This window comes from Monodelphis domestica, chromosome 2 (genome assembly GCF_027887165.1).
Source record: "Monodelphis domestica isolate mMonDom1 chromosome 2, mMonDom1.pri, whole genome shotgun sequence".
In the NCBI taxonomy this organism is placed as follows: domain Eukaryota; kingdom Metazoa; phylum Chordata; class Mammalia; order Didelphimorphia; family Didelphidae; genus Monodelphis; species Monodelphis domestica.
The window spans coordinates 175,216,218-175,238,914 of NC_077228.1; the positions used below are offsets into that span (position 1 = coordinate 175,216,218).

The 22,697-nt window shown below is 37.9% G+C and overlaps 1 protein-coding gene across 20 annotated transcripts in view; it reads left to right on the plus strand.

The window, feature by feature from the left end:
• Nucleotides 1-22,697, plus strand: part of ACACA (acetyl-CoA carboxylase alpha) — a 291,002-nt gene that overhangs the window by 89,258 nt on the left and 179,047 nt on the right. For 19 of the 20 annotated variants that reach the window (XR_461987.2, XR_461986.2, XR_461989.2 and 16 more), the window contains 13 exons: nucleotides 599-808; nucleotides 2,008-2,178; nucleotides 4,281-4,442; nucleotides 4,714-4,877; nucleotides 15,249-15,399; nucleotides 15,941-16,044; nucleotides 16,942-17,023; nucleotides 17,688-17,833; nucleotides 17,976-18,126; nucleotides 19,263-19,397; nucleotides 19,735-19,881; nucleotides 20,450-20,638; nucleotides 22,258-22,358. Coding sequence is in view for 9 of the 20 variants with exons in the window: in XM_056816443.1 (XP_056672421.1) it covers nucleotides 599-808; nucleotides 2,008-2,178; nucleotides 4,281-4,442; nucleotides 4,714-4,877; nucleotides 15,249-15,399; nucleotides 15,941-16,044; nucleotides 16,942-17,023; nucleotides 17,688-17,833; nucleotides 17,976-18,126; nucleotides 19,263-19,397; nucleotides 19,735-19,881; nucleotides 20,450-20,638; nucleotides 22,258-22,358 (1,913 nt within the window). In the remaining 11 variants the exon portion in view is untranslated. The remainder of the gene's footprint in view (nucleotides 1-598; nucleotides 809-2,007; nucleotides 2,179-4,280; nucleotides 4,443-4,713; nucleotides 4,878-15,248; nucleotides 15,400-15,940; nucleotides 16,045-16,941; nucleotides 17,024-17,687; nucleotides 17,834-17,975; nucleotides 18,127-19,262; nucleotides 19,398-19,734; nucleotides 19,882-20,449; nucleotides 20,639-22,257; nucleotides 22,359-22,697) is intronic. The other variant, XM_056816442.1, reaches the window with a different exon arrangement.

A 22,697-nucleotide genomic window follows, 5' to 3' on the forward strand; every position in this document is an offset into this window, starting at 1 on the left:
GGAAAACCATATACTTCTCTGGGGAAAGGGTGGGAATGGGTTGGGGAGGTGATAGTGATATTGAGAAGAAAGAGGCCTATGTTTGGCCTTCAGGGACCAGGACCTAGGCTTTGTGTTGGAGGCTGTAGGATTATGTGATACAGTAGGATTTGGCTCATTTTCCATTTTTTGATTCCTTTATCCTCACAGTATACATGATTATTAGTTTTATATTCCTTTTGTTGTTCCTTTATTGGATAATTTAGTTGGGAATATACCTGTTAAAGGGAAGTGGGAAGAAAAAATTTATCATAATAGCAAACATGTTTTTCCTTGAGAGGCATCATGATGTCATGGATAGAGAACTATTATTAAAGCTAGGAAAATCTGAGTTCAAGCCTAACATAGGTATGTATGACTCTAGGTATGTCACTTAACTTCTCAGGGCTTTAAGCACTTTTCTGAAACTATAAATGACAGATAAGGTGCTGCTGTGCTTTAGTATTGGGAATTTCCTTATCTAGGAGTTTCCAATGCCAATGAAATCATAGGTCCGGTCCTGTTCTTCAAGAAAAAATATAGGATAATTGAGTATTATTCGTTTCTTTCTTTGTTACAGGTTCAGGCTGAGGTCCCTGGCTCCCCTATCTTTGTGATGAGACTAGCTAAACAGTCTCGTCACTTGGAGGTGCAGATCTTAGCAGATCAGTATGGAAATGCAATTTCATTGTTTGGTCGTGATTGCTCTGTGCAGAGAAGACACCAGAAGATCATAGAAGAAGCTCCTGCCACCATTGCAACTCCAGTGGTATTTGAGCATATGGAACAGGTGAGTTTATTCACAAGGGGAGTGCACCAGTGTGTGGGGGTATTTGAGTGAGTCCCTGTGTTCAGCAGGCAGGAGGTGAGTATACTATCTCTACTGGGAAATGTACAGAGAACATTAGAAATTATTCAATAAGTCTAGAAGTACTTTTATCTTGTATTTTTTTCAAAGTAAAAAAATAGAATATTAGCACTTTGTTATTCTTCTTACAAGCCAGCCATCAAACATATGCCTTTGTTAAAAAAAAATGTATGAATATTACATAACACTTTGTTCCTTTGGCTGGGGGAAGATAGATGAAAAGAGACACGAACCCTGTCAGTATTTAATGATGTTCCTTATATTTTTCAAGACTATTGTACCAAGCCCTTTGGAGCTAGACAGCAGATTATGCCTGTCATTCAAAGACTAGCTCATCTAAGCATGGTATGCTCATTATCTTGTTGGCCAGAAGATAAAACTTTTTGTCCATGGCAAATGGACATTTGGAGGAGTTCTAATCTCCATTTGTGTAGTAAGTGCCCACCTCAGCATATCTGTCTGAGTATCATTCTAGAAAGGCCGTCCTATCTTCCAGATTAGCTTCTTGAGCTGGATTTTACGGATTAAAGTGACTCTTATATTTGCTTTTTCACATGAATCCACTGAAGATTTGGAATGCACTTACTAGGGCAGGTTAGGGTTTATTGCACTGACTAATTTCTTAGAGTTTTCAAAGAATTTTAATGTTTAATGTTTAAAATTCATAGATTCCATTAAAAATTTTTAAGAAATATCTCAGACGCACATGGAAAACAAAATGCCACAAATTGGAAAGTTTGGACAAAGTCTTTCCTGATGTATTGAAGCAGAACTCATTTCCTTTTAGTAGATAAGTGATATTCTCCCTTTCTCTGTATCTGAAACAAGCCAGATGAATAGTTATTTGAAGGGTTGATCTATACTGTATATTGTGCTTTGTCCTTACTAGGAGTTTGTGGGGTATGTCAGCTTTCTGTTGTAAACTGTGATCAAGGTAAATCATATCTCTGCTGGGTTATGGTTAGAGTGGAGAAAAATTTGCCCTTGTATATCTGGAAGACTCTGGGCCCTTGTATGACTGGAAGTATTGAGTTTTTGAACTAGTGAGAGGCAGCAGGCAAGGACTGGATTTTGGATATAATAGGGTTCTTGAATTCGCTCATCATGACGTTGTCTTTTAGTGTGCTGTGAAGCTTGCCAAGATGGTAGGTTATGTCAGTGCTGGGACTGTGGAGTACCTCTACAGCCAGGATGGCAGCTTCTACTTCTTGGAGCTGAATCCGCGGCTGCAGGTGGAGCACCCTTGTACAGAGATGGTGGCCGATGTCAACCTTCCAGCGGCACAACTCCAGGTGAGTCCCAGTGCTCCTGGGCCTCTGGGGAGGCTGGGAATGGCAGAGATACCTGAAGAACTGGATTTACCAGTGTCTGATAGGAAGGAAGCATTTTTTACATCAGAATCTCTTTTGGTGTTCAGTTCTATTGTGCAATTTTGTGATTCATGATCTGTGCTCTTTGAATGTAATCTTTGGGTGACTTGTTTCCCTGATAAGAGAGGAAATACAGGCAAGTTTTGAAATGCCAGAGCTAGCCACTTAAGAAATAGGCTTGTATTTCTTAAGGGTCACTCTATAAGTCAGGCCCCCAATGTGAGAGTCTGAAAACAAAAGCATTAATTGAAAATTCCTACAGAAACCTCTTGTGTTTTGGACTATTGACCTTCTGGGTATTCATTGGTTGATTTGTCCCCTTGGTTGCATGCCAGAATGCAGAGGTAGCCCAGATATTTTCTGGCAAGGATGACCCTCTTTATTACCATGATTTGAGAGAATGACTCCTGAAAAATATATTTTAATTTAAATATTCTTTTTTATCATGAGCTTAATAATCAGCAAACTTCAAGAGTTTAGTATTCAAAAAGGAAAAAATAGGATTGCATATGATACTGTGAATTTCAGTTATGAACAGTTTATTTTTAAAGGAAATGTGTATTAAATTGAATATGGTAGTAATGAAATTGCTCAGTTCATTTCTTTTGAATCTTTTTGCTTTCTTCTATGTATTTTTGAGTATTTTATTGATGTGCTTTTTGTTGTTGTTGTTGTATTTGTATCATTACCCTTTAATTTTCCATCACCCACTCCCAGCCATCTCTAATAACAAAGGTATAGTCAAGCAGAACTACTCAGCACATTGGTATGTCTCATTCTGTATTTTTAGTTGGTCACCTCTGTGACTGTGTGGGTAGCATGCTTCAGTATCAGTTTTCTGAAGTCATAGCTCCATGCTGCCTTCATCTGAGTTCTCTTGTATTTCTGAGCTGTTTTTTATAGTTCTAAACAGTAAATTGTTCTTATTCTACTCTACTTCTAGCAATGTTGCCTTTCACCTACTTCCTTGAGCTTGGGAAGGCCACATCTACTAATGAAGGAGTTAGGTGCTTCTTGTGACCAAAGAATAACAGCAGCATCCACTTTCATCGTACTTTACAGTTTACAAAGTACTTTCCTCCCTTAGTACTTCTGGGAGAAAGGTAGTAGGAGTAATGTTTTCATTTTATAGCCAAGAAAATCAAGTCTCAGAGAGTTGTGATGAGACACAGTCATAGTTATTCTTTCTAGAAAGCTAATTTTTTGGAAAACCATTCTATGTTTTTTGGAACCGTGTTCAGCTTTCTCCATTATATTTATCCTTCCAACATCTAAAGTTCTGACTGTTGATAAGGCAGTAAACCTTTACTCTCCTCGGAGCATTGTGGTCTGTGGGGTTGGGAAAGGTGATCACATTGTTAGGGCTCTGTATTCACCTGGTAAATCTCAAATAACTCCCCTGGTGCCTGCTGGGGATGTGTCATAGTCATATACTTTCTCTTTTATGTTGTTTTTCTATTTTACTTCTTTTGTAAACAAACATATTCAAAGCATAGGTATCAAGGGCCTTTTACTTCTTACTCTATAGGGTTTATCTTTTGATTCTTAGAATTATTCCTATATATGTGTATATATATAATATAATTTTTTACATTTATAGTCTGTATGCAATATTTCTAGTTCTAACATATCTTGTTATTAGTTTGGAACAGCATCTGACCTCAAGGAAGAAACTGTGGCATCTGTTGGGTTTACCTGTGGTATATGTCAGTAGGAATTTAAGTTATTAGAGGAAGTCTGATAGTGTTATGCAGAGAGATTGAATGCTAATTAATTTCAGTAAAAAATCAGAATAAAATAGGGGCAGTTACTAAATGTATTAAGTCTACTTTGAGTATGTACTGATAGTCAATATTTATGAAATTTAAAGTCTGCAGAAAAAGGAAACGAGTTTTGTAGGAACTGAGTTTTATAGGCAGTGGTCTCTAAGGTGGAAGAACTGTGTGAATAGAGTGGTAAATTTAAAATGTATAGAAAAAGCTCTTATCATTGATCTTATACACATGTGGTTTGTTCTCCTTCAGATTGCCATGGGTATTCCTCTGTACAGAATTAAGGATATCCGAATGATGTACGGGGTCTCCCCCTGGGGAGATGTCCCCATTGATTTCGAAAACTCTGCTCATGTTCCCTGCCCCAGAGGCCACGTCATCGCTGCTCGGATCACTAGTGAGAATCCTGATGAGGTAACTAAAGATAGCTTGCTGAAGCACAGGGTTCAGATATATCAACTTTATTCTGGTGGGGAAGATGCAGAAAGATAAGTCCTAGTTACCTAAGTTATGTCATTGTAACTGAGTTCCCACCTGGTCATATTTACATGAAGACTTGCTTGTAGCCCCTGTGACTGACTGCATAGTTCTTCCTCCAGGGATTCTACTTTAGGCAACAAACTTTTAGAAAAATCTTAACTAGGAATGTACTAAGATTTCTTTTATATTCTCCATCTTTTAACAGGGTTTTAAGCCCAGTTCAGGAACAGTCCAGGAACTCAACTTCCGCAGTAATAAAAATGTCTGGGGCTATTTCAGTGTTGCTGCTGCAGGTGGACTTCATGAGTTTGCAGATTCTCAGTTTGGTCACTGCTTCTCTTGGGGAGAAAATCGAGAGGAAGCCATTTCGTAAGTATTCAAGAGTTTATATGTTCATGGAATAAAGCATTTCTCAGGTCCTAACTTAGGAATGTCTAGTTCTTCACAGAAGTACAAGTTTGGATAACCTAATTGAAGCATATATAGGGTAACCCCAAAGTCTTCAGGCACTTTTGAGCTATAATAACTACAGAAGTATAAATGCTATAGACTTTTGAGGGATCATGTCAGAACTGTTATGTATGCATTAAAACCTCATTCTTTGGGTGACATTAAGGCTATGATTACAAACTGTGCTATTCTTTTAGGTACTAAGTAGCAACTGAGGAAAATATGATGTGCAAAATGTGAAAATAAACTAGAGTGGAATATACCCCAAGACAAGGGTTGTCTGGCATTTTATTAAGAAATGTATCAATATATTAACTTTTCACATTTTTGGGGATGTTTGTTGCATTTGCCCTTCTAAAGTCATTAAAGCTTAACATCTTACCAGTTGCAAGGTATCGTGAATGAATAATTATGCTGTTTGTTTACAAAAAAACAATTAGCTTGTAACAAAACACAACCTGAATGGTTCTCTTTCAGTAAGATATCTCATGCATATGCTAAGAGTATACAGCTTTCAGCAGTGCTTTGATTTACCAGTAACAAGTGTGGCATCATAAAACAGGGAGATATATGTTTACTGAAGATATTTATCACTATATTGGGTGATCACATCTGGGCATAAGTCCAAATGAAAAGGTATTCATAGTTGGCCAGGTACTCACTAATACTCCTGATGATATATGTATGCATTGTGCCAAGCCTCTGATGTCCCTTATGAAATCCATGAGTCTTCAAAAGAAATAGACTTTGCAGTATACCCAATAAAAATAGAAGGAGCAAAAAATAAATGTTTCCTATGGTATATAGCATGCATTTGGTTGGATGTGTAGTCCATTGCACTAAGTGGCATTGTGGATAGAGTTCTGGGCCAAGAAGATTTTTTTCATGATTTCAAATCTGACCTTAGACACTAGCTGTCACTCAACCCTGTTTACCTCAATTTTCCTCATTTGTGAGATGAGCAAAGGAAGAAAATGACAGATCATTCCAGTAACTTTGCCAATTAAACCCTAAATGGGGTCATGAAGAGTTGGATATGACTGAAGGACTGAAAAAGAACAATAACAAATGTTTCAGAATTATAGCTTAAGATGTAAGAATATTGGGCCAGCTATGGAGCTTTTCTAATAAAGGATGGTAAAAATGTATTTGCCAGGAGTCTCATAAACCTAATTTAATGGGTTGCTAGACATGAATTAGTATATTCACAACAAGCCTGGGAGGTACATGCTATTATTATCTCCATTTTAGTTGAGGAAACTTAGGCAATTTTAGGAAAAATAGAAGTTGTGACCTACCCAGAAGTTACACAAATGGTAAATGTCTGACACTGGATTTGAACTTAGGTCTTTTTAAAAAATTTATTATAAAGATATTTTATTTTATCAATTACATGTAATAACAAATTTCCACATAAGTTTTCCGAAGTTATATCATCCAAATTGTCTCCTTCCTTCCCCCATCTGGGTACTGGCAACCAAGGTTGTTTGTTTGTTTTTTTAACCCTTACCTAGGTTAACTAGGAGTTAATACTAAGTATTGATTCCAAGGCAGAAAAACATTAGGTAAGGGCTAGGCTATTGGGGTTAAGAGTCTTGCCCTGGATCACACAGCTAGGAAGTGTCTGAGGCCTCATTTGAACCCAGGAGCTCCTATCTCCAGTCTTGACTCTATCCACTGAGTCTCCTACCTGCCTTTTACTCAAGCCTTCTTGACTTCAGGCCCATGGCTCCTTCCATTGTACTACCAGCTGCAAGAAACTGAATATATGAGTACCATGGACTACTATTATGCATTAAGCAGTTATGGTTATAAGGAATTCAGAAAAACATGAGAACTATATGATTTGATAGGGAGTGAGCTAAGTAGAATCCAAAGATCAAATTATAAAATGATACTATTACAACATTGTTAATTAAAAAATTATTAAAAGGAAGCCAAACTTTCAGTAATTGAAAAAACCAGTGTTTCCAGAGACTAGATAATGAAACATACCTCTTCCTTCATGGCAGGAAGACAGGTTACTACCAAGGCAGAATGGGGCATTCATGCAGTCATTATATCAGGTGGGACTGGGTTTGAGTGAGGGCTCATTTTCTACAACTAACTGATGGAAATATAAAATATCAATAAAAATATTTTTTAAAAACCTGTTTGAGAGCTTTTTAAAATGAAAAGGAAGGCAAAAGTGTTTGCATATTTATACTTATAGTTGAAGATATCTGTCTCCACCAAGAATGACAGGAATAGAATGTCAAGAGAAACATCTAGAAATGTGTAAAAAACAAAATCCAAGAAAGTAGCCACCAGTAAACCCCATGACTCCAGAAGTCTGTACATTAATGTACCCAGTATGAATAATATGAATAATGAGCAAGCTGTATTGGGACACAGAGGGGTAAATCTGACCTAATAGACATTCCTGTGACATGTAGGATAGGATATTTGGAATTGGACACTGAAACAGCATACTTTATTCGGTAGCTAAGGAGTAGGCTGGATATGGTGGAAGCGAATGGAGTGACATCAAATAATATGTAGATAGCTTTATGTTATGAAATTCCAGACCAGACTCAAAAAGCTTGATAGAGAACATTTGTGTGACGATCTTTGGTGACCCAAACATAAGTGATATTGTAATTAGAGTAGACTCTAGGTTGCCTGGATAGAAGATAGATATAAATAAGGAACTCAGGAAACAGAGTATATATCTATCATAATGATGCATATTAAAATCATCATGGTAACTTTAAGTTAGTTTATCTGGACATCTGCTAAAGTGTCTTTCTGCCAAAACACAGAAGCTAGTAATTTCTTGGTTTGACTTGATAATTTAATTCTTTGAAATACAGATGAATTAACGATAGGTACAAATGCATACTAGAAGGAGTGATAGATTTGTAGTCAGGATCTTGGTTTAAATCCTGACTCTAATATATACCACCCATTGTAACTTTGGGTAAGTCACTTTTAACTTCTCTAGGTCTTGTTTTATTCATCTGTAAAATAGAGAATTTAGATTGTGTGACTTCTTAAGGTCCTTTCTAGCTCTAATTCTCATTCTGTGATTGTTTTATGGATCTGATTCTCACTGATAGTATGGGGTGGGAATGATGAGGAACTTGTCTTAAGGTGACCACTTCATCTTAGCATGTGATAGTGAAGGAGAAGAGAGCAGGACTTGGTTCGACCAGCACCCTAGACTTCAAAGGGTTCAGCAAAAAAACAGGCAGGATCCCATGATCTAAAATTGTTTAGCACAGTCAACTTAGAAAAATAATGATGGGTTTTGAATAGGGAAATCCGAAGGCACTTGTTAAGGGGTAAAAGTTGTAATCTCCAAAAAGATAAAGATTTATTAAAAAAAAAAAGAAGATGGAAGCAGGGTAATGGAATGAATACGAAAGTGGCATTTTTTTGCAAGAAGAGGGTCAGGAGTATTAATGATGCAAATGAACCAGCTAACAAAGAATGTTAAGGACTATAAAAATGTTTTTCAAAATACTATTTTTTTATTGTAATTTTATTTATTTTTACCAATTACATGTAATACATTTCCACATAAGTTTTCAGAGGTTATATGATCCAAATTGTTTCCCTCTTTCCTTCCCTCTCCTCTCTCAGAGCTGGCAAGCAATTCAATCTGGGTTATACATGGATTATTCTGCAAAACATATTTCCATATTATTTATTTTTGTAAGTGAGTAATCTTATAAAACCAAAACCCCCAAACATATACCCAAATAAACAAGTGAGAAATTGTATGCTTCATCTGTATTCCCACTCCAACAGTCCTTTCTGTGGAGGTGGATAGCATTCTTTGTCATAAGTTCCTCAGAATTGTTCTGGATCATTATATTGTTAATAGTAGCTAAATCTATCACATTTGATTATGAAATACTAGTTTTAGAAGGTAAAATGAAAGTTGCATTAAAAAAAAAACCCTACCTCTGCTGGGTTTGGGGAATAGGGAGAAGAAATTGGACCACTGCTGGGTGATAAATGGTATGGATAAATTATATGATAGAAAGAAGGTGAAGGTGCTAAACTTTTTGCTCTAAGTAGAATGATGGTTAATTAGGGAGTGGACTGTGTGTGTGTGTGCATGTGTGTGTGGTGAAGTCTTTGACCAAAAAAGTCTTTGCTTTTGACATTGTCGACCACTCCTGGATATTTTCTCCTTTCTGTGATTTCATGATACTACTCTCTTCTGGTTCTCTTCATTGTTTCTTCACATTTTCTTTAGCAGGTTTATTGTCTCTTTGTCTTGAACTTCCCTTACTTTTTTATGTTCTCTCTCCTGGTGACTTCATTAGTTTTTGTGTGTTTAATTATCATCTATAATAGATGCCTCATAGATCTCTATCCAGGCTTAGTTTATCTCCTGAGCTTTAATTCTATATTTCCAATGACCTGTTTGGCCATTGCAAACTGAATGTTCCAGTAATGTCTTAAACTCAACATGTCCAGAACATGTTGTGCTGAACCCTTTGAAGTCTAGGGTGCCAGTCTAACCAAGTCCTGCTCTTCTCCTTCACTATCACAAATGCTAAGATGAAGTGGTCACCTTACATACCACTACCCCTCTTCTGAGCTTCTCTCTTTCTGCTGGGAGTAATACCATTGTTTCATTCTCACAGGTTCATAACTTTGGCATTATTCTCATCTTCTCATTTTGCCTTCCTCCCTTGTCTAGTTCATTGCCTATTCATTCTATTTTGGTCTCCACTGAATCTCTTAAATCCAATCCCATCTGTCTACTCACAGAATTGCTACTTTTATTCAGGTCCTCATTACCTCTATTATTACAATGACTTCCTACTTGGCATTTCTCTCTCTGGTCTCTTACCACTCTGCTCCATCTGCTACACAACTGTGAAAGTGATTTTACCTAAGCAAATATCTGGCCATTTTCTTTCTCTACTCAATACATTTCACTGGCTCTCTGTTATCTCTAGGAAAAATATAAACTCCTGCTTAGCATTTTTAAAGCTCTTCAAAACCTGGTCCTAGCTTATTTTTCCAAAAGCCTGTATCTTCTGATTCAGTATCAGTCTTAAAAAACAAGAGTGGCAAAGGGTTGTGATTAAGTGACTTGTCACGTAACTAGGGAGTGTCCCTTCCACCTGAAGTCTGGTTAGAACCTAGGTCCTTCCAGCTCCAGGCCTGGCACTCTCTCTCTGCATTGTGCTACCTAGCTGCACTTTTTTACCAGCCTTATTAACCTCTTCCCTCTCCAGTTCAGTTAAACTAATCCTTCCTATGTTCATACATGGCACTCTCTTTTGTCTTTGTGACTTTTTACTAGCCATGCCCTATATCTCAAATACATTCCCTTCTAAATTTGATCATACTACATTCAAGACCACTTGAAACATTTCCTAATTCTGAATATAAGTTACTTGCAAGTGGAGATTGTTTCTTTCTTTGAATTTACCATTATTTGCATTTGTATCTTTTAGTGCCTGGCACAGCACAGAACATATGAGAAGAGGAAAGGAAATAAGCATTAATTAAGTGTCTACATTGTACCAGACACTGTGCTTTACAAATATTATCTCACTTTATCCTCATAGCAACACTGCGTGGTAGATACTATCACTATTCTCATAGTATTGAGGATACTGAGACAAATAGAGGTTAAATGACTTACCTATTGTTACATAGCTAGTAAGTGTCTGAGGCATAATCTGAACTCATATCTTCTTGACTCTAGGCCCAGTGCATTATCCACTGGGCCACCATCTGTCTAAACTAGTAGGTGTAGAAGAAGTGCTTATTTGGGGTGATTAGGTGGCTCATTGGATAGAATGCCAGGCTGGTGACATGAGGTTCTGGGTTTAAATGCAGCCTCAGTCACTACTTAGCTGTGTGACCTTGGGCAAATTATTTAACCCCAGTTGTCTAGCCCTTAACTTTTCTTCTGCTATAGAATTTAGGGTTCGGGATTCTAAGGCAAAAGGTAAAAAAAAAAGCTTATTGATTGTTACCCAAGATAAATGGGGAGGTCATAAGAGGACATCTCTCTTACTAAGAGAAGAGTTAAGCACCCTTGATAAATTCAAATCCTCAGGCTTGGAAGAGCCCATCCCATGGTTCTGAATGAACTGACAATTGTGATTTCTGAGTCTCAGGTGGTAATTTCTGTAAAAAAAAATCCATTATTTCCATATTAAAATTATACTATGTGTTCATTCTAAGTCAAAAGAGTGGTAAAGGCTAGGCAGTTGGGAATAAGTGACTTGCATAGGGTCATACATGCATAGGAAGTTTCTAAGGCCAGATTTGAACCTAGGATCTCCCATCTCTAGGCCTGGCTTTATATCCACTGAGCCACCTAGAAAGCTACCCCTCATTACTTTCTTAAATCTAGAATTTTAAAAAACCCATCAAATGAGACTGGTTTATAGTGTTTACCAGTAAGGATACCATATGTTATAATTATGGAACACTATGATTAAAAGAAAATAAAAGTCAACATGAAGACACATGACATGACTATGTAGGCTGCAGTAAAATTTTCACATTCAAGAATTGAAATAAAAGATATTGAGGAAATAATATAGTTAGAAAAGATGAATCAGACATATATTACTAGCAAGAGATAATAGGTAGTAGCTAGAACCTAAGAAAGCTTAGAAGGCCTAGAGCCTTTGAGCAGATGGTATATATACTAGATAAGTTAGGGCTATTCCCCAAAGAGATCAAATTAAAAGGAAAAGGATTTTCATGTACAAAAATATAGCAACTTGTGTGTGTGTGTGTGTGTGTGTGTGTGTGTGTGTGTGTGTGTGTGGTGGTCAAGAATTGAAAACTGAAGGAGTGCCTATCAATTGGGAAATGGTAGAAAATTTATGGCATGTGAACGTAATGGAATCCTAATATTCTGTAAGAAATGAGATGGTTTCAGAGAAACCTGGAAATACTTGTATAAACTGATACAAAACAAAATGAGTAGAACCAGGAGAACACTATTTAATGACAACAACATTAAAAAGACAAACAACTCTTAAGGATTTTTGAATTCTGATCAAAACAATGACCAGTTATTATTTCAGAAGATTCTGAAACACCTCTAGATATAGAAGTGACAAATTTGGAAGGAAATCGAGGGGGTGTATGTGTGTATACATATATACACAGGTCTGTAAATATATTTTGGACGTGGCCAGTGTTGGAATTTGTTTTGTTTTACTATACATGCTTGCAACAAGAGTTCTAGTGGATTGGGATGCAGCGTAATAGAGGGAAGAGAATTCAGGTACAAATTAAAACTGAATTGAAAGAAAGAAGTCCTGGTACATAGCAGTGATCCTCAGAATCACATAGATTGGAAAAATGTGGAAAGTTTGTATTCTGTGTTCATGCATAAAAGTTTACTCCTATTGATGAATTGATCATCGATTCATCAAAAGTATGAATGAATGGGCTTCATAAATCTATTATGTTGTTGTTTTGTAGATTATTATGTAAATGTGAGGTGGTTCAATTATATTTTCCCCACTGTAAAAATCTTTTTGGGTCAGCTCAGCCTTTTCTACTTCCCCCTCATCTCTCTTGTTTATTTAAAACTATAATTATGGGGGCAGCTGGGTAGCTCAGTGGATTGAGAGCCAGGCCTATAGACGGGAGGTCCTAGGCTCAAATATAAATTCAGACACTTCCCAGCTGTGTGACCCTGGGCAAGTCACTTGTCCTCCATTGCCTAGCCCTTACCACTCTTCTGCCTTGGAACCAATACACAATATTGATTCCAAGACAGAAGGTAAGGGTTTAAAAAAAATAGCACCCCCCCCCCAAAATAAAACTATCATTATGAATAATTGATCAGGCTTTAAAGCACTACTACCAGAAAGCAATACTGTTTAGTTCCCCTTTATCATCCTTCTCAGCTCCAGCTAGGTCTGTCAGTTCTCTCTTGATCTAACAGTTCTACTCCAGGAGGTTTGAGCAAATTCCACTCATTCTTTAGAATATACTCCATTCTGTGTCCTCTTCTTACCTGCCCAGAACTCGTAAAATCTTAACTAAATAGAACAATTTGTTAATATTCAGAGTGTGACTTCCATATATTAATCTTACTACATTTTTTCCCATTTGTATGATTTGTTTTTAAAGGAGAAAAAAGATACCTTGAATATAAAAGCAACTTTTTGATGAGACTAAAAAGATATTATAGAAGACTTGCAATTCATTAGTAAATATTACTATTCCATTTGATATATGATGCATTTGGAGGTGAATGACTCATTTTTTTTGGAAACTTAAATTAAAGAAAGCTATCTTCTGACATGGTGATAATTATAATATGTTTGCAAAGCATTTTACAAACATTCTTTCATTGTGAGGTTATCACAGTACTTCTGCTTAGATAAGGTGCCATTATTATTTCCTTTTTATAGATTAACAAACTGAGGCAGGCAGTGTTAAATGACTTGCCCCTGGTCACACAAATACTAAGTATTTGAGGCTTTATTTAAAATCAGGGTTACCTGATTCTTACCATCCAACTCCTGGATTCATTCTTTCACTAAGAACTTACTCGGTATAACATAGCATTGTTTGAAAAGTTGGAACAAAAATGTCAGAAAGTATTACAGTGTCACTCACATACTAAGACATGCTATCAAAGACTTGATGTTCATTTATGAAGCCATAAAATCATTTATCTTGTCAGTTCTGGGCTTTATAAAATTTTTTTTGGGGAGAAATGTTTTATTTTTAAATTTATGTTTACGTTCAAATTTTTTTTTTTACATTTCCCTCATTTCCAAAGACATCTATTATTCCTCTTGAACTAATGAGCCATCTGTTATAACAAAGAATGAAAAGGAGAGGGGAAGACAGATCAGTAATACTAGCCAGCATAACATTCAGCTGAGTATGTTCATTTTGTTATATTTTACATCCATAGATCCTCTCCTGCCCCCGCTCTCCATCCCCCCAAATCTGGCTAAGATTTGTCATTATAAATATTCAGCTTTCAGGCTTTTTGGTTTTGTTCTTTTTGGTTTTGTTCTTCCCATTTGTACATTTTTCTCCTGTAATCCCTTACTTTCTGTCTTAGACAGAACTCTTAAGACAGAAAGACAAGGACTAAGCAAACAGACTTGCCCAGGGTCATACAGTTAGGAAGTGCCTGAGGCCAGATTTGAACCCAGAGATCTGCCACACTCTAGGCCTGGTATTCTATCTACTGAACCACCTAGTTACCTCCATTTATACAATGTTGTACTCAATTTTGTATATTATTTTCTTTGTCCTACTTAATTCCTTGTTTGTCAGTTCATATGTCTCCCCATGATCCCACTTGACCCCCATTGCCTAGCTCTTACCACTCTTCTGCCTTGGAACCAATACACAGTGTTGATTCCAAGATGGAAGGTAAGGATTAAAAATTTTTTTTAAATAATAAAAAGCAGTTCAGCAAAGTTAGCCCTCACACATCAGCTGTATGTAATGGTGAATAAGCTAGTGTCCCCCACCTGTCCTCCTCTGCCTCTCCTCTGCCTCTCCAGGGTGGGGAGGAAGGTCTCTGTCATTCTTGTGGAAGCCAGTGAAAGGAGTGAGGCAGTCAGAAGTGAGGGGGGGTTTTTTGTTTTTAAATTGGGCAGCATTGCATGAGTGAAGCATTGAAAAATCAGTATGGTACTGAGAGGGAACTGGAGGTAAAGGTTCACCTCCCAGGAAATAATTGCTTTATTGCTAGAATTCATCAATATAATATATTTTTGTAAGAATGAGATTCCTTGTATATTATTTTATTTTCTTGTTATCACAAATCTGAGTGATTTGCTAGGTGTTCCTGGCCAGAGCACTTGAGTTGTGTGTATTTTTTTTAAACCCTTAACCTTCTGTCTTGGAATTATACCAAGTATTGGGCAAGGCAGAAGAGCAGTTGAAGTTAAATGACTTGCCCAGGGTCATACAGCAAAGGAACCAGGAAGCATTTGAGGACAGATTAGAACCTAGGAGTTCTGGCCTCTAGGCCTGGCTCTCTATTCACTGAGTCACCTAACTGTTCTTCAAGAAAACTTGAATTTTCAAGTTGTTCTACATCAGTATGTCTATACCAGTGATGGTGACAGTTGGGAACTTATGTATGAGACACTTCCTCCATGGATACAGATAGCAACTCATTTAACTTGCCCTGATGCTAGCCCAAAGAACTTGAGAGACTTGTGAGGGCTGGGTCGCCATACAGATTCCTGCCTTCACTTTTTGTGCTGTTGCTGCTTCACCCCTTGTCCCTGTAACATGTGCTGAGAGGCTTATTCTCTTGTCTTCCAGAAATATGGTGGTGGCTTTGAAGGAGCTCTCTATTCGGGGAGACTTTCGTACTACTGTCGAGTACCTGATCAAGCTACTGGAGACAGAGAGCTTCCAGCAGAACCGCATAGATACTGGCTGGCTAGATAGGCTGATTGCTGAGAAAGTCCAGGTGGGGGCTTCTGGGGCAGGGTAGAGTTCCTCCTCTCCCAGCCTCCTCCTATTTCCCCACCTCCTGGTGCCCAGGTCACTTCCTGGGGCAAGTGTGAGAGCAGCATTCTGGGATTGAAATGTAACTCTTTCCCTCCTTCATGCTTCTCTCAAGCTGCTCTCATTGTCAAATTCTTTCTTAGTCTAGGTTGCCTCTGTTTGTTTGGGAAAAGCCGGGTAACTTGGATATGGCCTGAGCACTTGATATTTTGGAGGGGAAATATTTTGCTTCTAGGTCACTGAGGGATGCCTCTTCCTTTTCTGTGAAAAGCCAGTCTGGTGCCATTTTTCTATTAGCCAGGTGGCTTTCAGGCCTTAGGAAATCTTTGGGAAGCAGAGGACAGTGTGTCTGGGCCGTAGGATCAGGAAGATGGTGAGGAAAGAAATGAAATCATCTACTAGAAACTTTTTCCACTGTGAATTTTTCTTTTTAGGTTTGTGTAGTGAAACCAGAAGTGCCAATTGACTTTGTTTTTTCTTTGTCCTCTTTTCCTTTTTCCTAGGCAGAGCGTCCTGATACTATGTTGGGGGTTGTATGTGGGGCTCTCCATGTGGCAGATGTGAGCCTTCGGAATAGTGTCTCCAATTTCCTGCACTCTTTAGAAAGGTATGATTTATTATTTGGTGTTACTTAGCCCCTTGGTGATTTCTTATTCCAACTAATTACATTGGTCTCAGGACACTAAAGCACTCAGGATTATCATTTTCAAGGTTATTCCTCACAGTTAAAAAATTACATTTTTATTTATTTAGATATTTTATTAAAAGCTTAACATTGAAAATTACATTTGCTATACTATTTACATTTAAGTCACTTCAGTGTTTAAAAAATCATGACAATTTTTCCTTCATCCCTCACCTAAATTTTTTGAACATTTCTTTTCATTTATTTTTCCTCTAATAAGGTCTTAGCCAGTATGTAGTCCCTAGTTCTGGTTCTGCTTTTTCCTTTTGTATTATTTCATAAAGATCTTTCTAGATGTCTTTGCATTGTTGAACTTAATTGCACTGTAGTATTCCAGTATATTGAATGGAACACAGTTTATCTGGCCATCACCCAAACATTGGGTATTCAGGATATATGAACAATTTTTAAGCATTTGTTTCCTTTCTCTGAAGTGGAAGAAAGGAAGTCATAGAGAATTGCATCAGGTTAAATATAGTTTTGAGGGTTGGGTTAGGAAAACACTAAAAGAGATTGTTTTCTTCGTCTGGGATCTCATATGAAGAACACAGACTAGAACATAGATTAAGAGGCCATATATACATAATTGGGCATTTATGCTCTCCCTGAGCTGTCCATTACGTCTCAGGCCTTGGATTGAAAAGTTCTTGCACCCCTTACTAACCTCAATTTCCTCATGTAGCTATTCTTGGGCCTTCAGAATACGTTATGTAGATAATCAATGATGGTTTCTGAGTTATGTCAATAGCATCAGCCAGGCATGTATGAGGCTGGATTAATTTTGGCCATGTGATAATGAGTGACACATCTTTTTTTCAGGGGTCAAGTCCTTCCTGCTCACACACTTCTGAACACAGTTGATGTTGAACTTATCTATGAAGGGGCCAAATATGTGCTGAAGGTACAAGCATCCATGGGTGCCCTATTTTTCACTTTTCCCTCTCACTGTTTTTGTTTTTTTGGAAGAGAGATGGAAAACATTTGGACTACAGCGTGGCTAGATTATATTCCACAAAGTAGAAGTAAGGAGGGGCAAGAGTGAGCACTCTGTGCTGAGGAATCAACCAGGAAATGTTATTAAGAGAATTTAAAAATATAGTTTTGGTCACCTGGGTAGTGTAGGGTCCTGTGTTAAGGATGGTAAAGCAACCCTTTATCCTAAGGTTGTTTTATTCACGTTTATTTATGAAAGCCACTTTCATGCTGCAGTGGCCATGTAGAACTGCTTAATCTCATGGAATTTGGCCAAAAGGTTTGAGGAGAGAATTCAAACTGAGGATAAAACTGCTTTTACCAGTAGAACCAAGTAGTACTTGTGTCTACTTTTAGTGGATCTAAGAAATAGGCAAAGGAAAAGGAAGAAATTGAATAGGAGGGAGAGGGTCAAAAGAGATAGTGAAAGGAGAAAGGCCTCCATGGGAGGCTAGCTATGGGACTCATGTCACATGGACTTATTACTTTGGTGTCAGACATTTTCTCTTGCCCTTTTATTCTGGGGTCATCTTCAAGGCTCTGCTTAGAAATGATAACGCTGTCCAACTCTGACTACTTCTGATGGTCCCCAGGTGACTCGGCAGTCTCCTAACTCCTATGTGGTGATTATGAATGGCTCTTGTGTGGAGGTGGATGTGCATCGTCTAAGTGATGGAGGATTACTTTTGTCCTATGATGGTAGCAGCTATACCACATACATGAAGGAAGAAGTGGATCGGTGAGTACCAGTTGGGGCCCAAGATTGGATCTACTTCTCTTTCTTCTCCTGGAAAATCAGGGAATTTGAGGAACATTAAATAAATTTTTATTTTAATCCTTAAATAATTCAAGACTTTGTTTGTCCCACTTGTGTTCCTTAGATACCGTATCACAATTGGCAACAAGACCTGTGTATTTGAGAAGGAGAATGACCCATCTGTACTACGTTCACCTTCTGCTGGAAAGTTAATCCAGTACATTGTGGAGGATGGAGGCCATGTGTTTGCTGGCCAGTGCTATGCTGAGATTGAGGTTAGGAGTGATTGGAAGAAAGAACAAATAGCCACAAGCATAAATGAGTTAGGGCAAGAAGGGGCAGGAAAAAGTATCTATTCTCTGACCAGCTCAAGAGGGCCAAATGGAATACATGTATTCTCTTGGCTAGTTGAATCAAATCAATTCAGAACTGCTTAAGTAATAGTTTTGTGCAGGGCACTGGGGATGCAAAAGCAAATATGAAATAGCACTTATCCTCAAAGAGCTTCCAAACTACAGGACAGAAGAAAGGGAGGCTCCTAACACATGTGCTTACAGATAAGTTTAAATGTAAGTAATTTGAGGAGGGAGAGCAGTAATGACTGCTTGGGTTCTCGGAAGGCTTAATGAGGGAGGTCTTGGTCCTGAAAGAGGGCAGACTTATGAAGGGCACACTTTTAGGTAAGAGTGCACTCCTAGAATGCCCCATGACTCGAGTGAATGAACAAGAGATTGGAAAGGATGGAATGTTCAGTTAAGGGGTACATTCTGACCAGTTTAACAAGAATGCAGATTATGGGAGTCACTAGAAATTAGCTTGGCAAGGTAGGTCATTGTAAATGGATTTTAGGACAGGGAGTTCAAAGCTTGATGAATAAAGAGAGACCAGTTGTTCTCCAGCCTCACTAATGATAAAATGGGGTGCAGGGGAAGTAGACTCAGGTCACAACAGAAAGATTATATTAGACTTCAGTGAATCTGACAGTTACTAGGTCCTGGGACAATTACAAAAGGTGATTTTGTTAGGGCATCCTTTAGAGTAGGTGAGCAAGTAGTTAACATGAGATCCATTTATCTTTCCATGGATAGATTTCAAGGTGTCTGGAAACTTGGATGGGGGAAAACATTACATATTTATTTTCACTGACTTTTTAAATGAAATTGAGCATTTCCTTCATTTAAAAAAAATCTGAGAAGGGATCATAGACTTCACTAGACTGCCAGAGGAGTCTGTACCATAGAAAGTTCTAGTTACCCCTAAAGTGAGAAAAAAGACCTTCATTTTGGGGTGAAATCCTTTTTTTGTTTTGTTTTGTTTTGTGGAGGTGCAGAGGAAAGAATAAAGTGACATCTTAAACCTTTTTCTGGATTTTATCTGCTCTTCTGATAACTGACCTCTTTTTCCACCATAGGTGATGAAGATGGTGATGACTTTAGTATCAGTTGAATCTGGTTGTATCCACTATGTCAAGCGACCTGGAGCAGCCCTTGACCCTGGCTGTGTGCTTGCCAAACTGCAGCTGGATAACCCCAGCAAGGTTCAACAGGTAGGTGAAAAGATACCCTCGTTGCTTGTATTTTCTAAGAGATGCAAGATATGAGTTCTTAAAACATTTCATTATGACAGTTTCTCCTTACAATCTTGCTCTTTGAGTTTATGTTCTATATTTGTTCATGTAGCAAGATAGACCTAGTAAGCCTAGCATTTATGGAGGTGGTTTATTTTCTTTTTATTCTGATGTCATACTTCTCCCTTGATGCCTTCTGTTTTGGGATAGATAGGAGTAATAAACAAGTCCATGACACACCATAGTTACCACAACATCTCTATTTCCCTCTAGAAGTAAGATAGGAAGTAACTCAATCTTCCTTTGGGTTTAACAGGCTGAGCTACATATGGGAAGTTTGCCAAGGATCCAGAGTACAGCACTCAGAGGTGAAAAGCTTCATCGGGTTTTCCATTATGTCCTGGATAACCTGGTCAACGTAATGAATGGATACTGCCTCCCAGACCCTTTCTTTAGCAGTAAGGTATGAAGCACTTGGCAAAGGGATTTGTGGATGCGTCTTTTCCTTTCTTGAAACTACCTACCAACTAAGTTGTTTGGTTCAGCATATATCTGCTCTCCAGTGACCCTTAACCCCTATCCACTTTTGTGGTAGTAATTTGTTTCATATCTCTACAATAAGGGCATGGAGCCAAAGTCTTACATCTAGATTTAAATTTTTATTAAAACTCTTCCTTTATTCAACCTCTTTTCTAGTTGTAGACTTGAGCATCATTCCAGCCCTTTAAGATCTATGCCATCATGTTATCAGCTCATTTTGTATATTGATTTAATTTTAGAAGTGGAGACTTGGAAATCAGTACTCCAATGAATCTTTTCACTAGAGTCTTTATATTTTAAATTAGGGTAAATGTTTTTCCTCTACTAGAGAAACAACCTGGATGGTGTTAATTCAGTCAGACACAAACATATGAGCCTCAAAGAATAAGAACCATTTATTTGATCAATTAGTTTGAACACATCAGTTTTATTTTCAAACTTTGCTAACTCCATTTTCATTTTGTCTGTATGCTATTTTGGTTTCTTCTCAGGTAAAAGATTGGGTGGAGAGATTGATGAAAACCCTCAGAGACCCCTCCCTTCCTCTCCTAGAATTGCAGGACATTATGACCAGTGTTTCTGGCCGGATACCCCCTAATGTAGAGAAGTCCATCAAGAAGGAAATGGCCCAGTATGCCAGCAATATCACATCTGTCCTTTGCCAGTTTCCCAGCCAGCAGGTATTTGTGGAGCTTGGCCCCATTGTTCTTTTAATAATAGCCAATTAGGGAAATGAGGGCATGCAGTGTGATCAGAGTGCTATATAGATGTAGGAGTTTGGAACTGAAATCTGTTACATTTAAAAGAGTGGTTGGTTAAACTTGACCGCGTAAATATGGTTTCAAATCAAAAATATAATGGTTGCTGGGGATAAATTACCAAATATGAAATATACCCAAGTCAGCTGGGTTTTTATGAAGATTTTAATTAATACAAATAAGGAATTAATGAAAGAGAGAGAGTAAGAGGAAACAATGAGAAAAGAGATAGGCAAGCCTAGGCTTTTAAGCCTTAAGAGAGAGATCAGTCAGTCTTTTATCCACTCACCACAAGATTTGTCCCAAGCAAGATTCTAGTGTTCAGAGAGACCCACCAGTTCAGCTTCAGCAAGCTTAACTAAGTTCAGCCACCAAGCCCTTCAAGGCAGCTCTGGCAAGCTGCCTCTCTCCAATTCAGCTTTGGCAAGCTGAATCTTTTTAGAGGCCTTTTTTGACCTCCTTTTAAAGAGAATTTTCTCCTATGTCACCTCCCCTAAGTTCTCACATCTACCAATCACGGTAGACGTTTTCAAAGTCTTAATTCACACCTGAGTAGACTAACCTTTTGAGTAATTCACATCTGAGTAGATTAAAACTTCACACCTCTTGCTAAACTTGCTTGAACCTTTAGTGATTAATTTGACCTTCATAGGTACTTAGCACCTTTTTGTATTAGATCTAAAAACAGACTTAGCTTAAGTGCTTGGCCTCACTATAAGTATGGGTTAAGTACTTTTTCATTGTTCAGTAAAGAGTTTACAATTTTATCTTCCCCTAAAGTAAGCTTAAGTATGGGTGGAGTAGAGTTCTCACATTCCTGATCAAGTACCTTCATTGTTTAAATGGGGATTGGTCTTAACTAAATCTTATGAAGTAGGGTCTGAGAATTGTTAAGATTCAACAAATCACAGCAGGATTCTTGGTTTAAGAATTGATGTCTTTGTTAGTGGATCATCCTGTTTCAGTGATCATAAACTTTGTTCCCCTATGATACTTTTATTGAATAAAAGCAAAAATGAAAATGAGAATCATAGTCTGTGAAATATAAGATATCTGATATTACTGGAAAAGCACTATTAGCCATGATGGCAAATTAGATCTTATACAGTCCCCTCTATCTCTATGGCTTTGGAATTTGCCCCAGCTAGAGAGATCCCTAGATTCTCTAGTGAGCTTAGCATGGGGAACTTGTGGCTCTGTGAATGATTTCTTTCCTCCATTAGCAACATGACCTTGACCTAGGCAGGAATGGATAAAGTTATTTGTCACCCATTTTGCACCTTTACTAGCATGGCATGCTTGCCTGTCATATTCCCTCGTGTGATGGTTTTTGGTGAAGTAGGCATACATCTTTGAAGGGAAGGTTGAAATGGGAAGAAGTTGCTAACTCATAGCACGGACTAAAGAATAGCACTGGGTACCTAAGTACTCCTGGTTGATATTTGCAGATTAAAGAGGAGCTACCTTGTCGGGGATGAAGCCAAGAATATAATGCTTTGGAATTCTTGCTGTTGTCATGTTCTCTTTTTCCTCTACCTTAGATCGCCAACATCTTAGACAGTCACGCAGCTACATTGAACCGGAAGTCTGAACGTGAAGTCTTCTTCATGAACACTCAGAGTATTGTGCAGCTGGTGCAAAGGCAAGTGCAAGTTGACAACCCACTTTTCTCCTTTTTTACCTTTTTTGGAACCGTGTTCTTGGGTGAATTAGAAAATGCTCTCAGTGTTAACTCTTCCCCCCATATTTTTGATGACTCCCTTCATTTCTCTTTTCTTCAGATGTCAATTTCTCACTTTTCTGCTCAGCATATTTCAGTTTCTACTAGTTTGACACAGAAAGATTCTGGTGGCTTATTTTATCCTCATTTTGTTTTCAAATGTTTGTTATTTTCATCTCTTAACAGTAGACCCAGCATAATAATTGCTGTTTAGAGCCTCTGGAGCTGAAGGACTACAGGAGACATCTGCAATTTTCATCT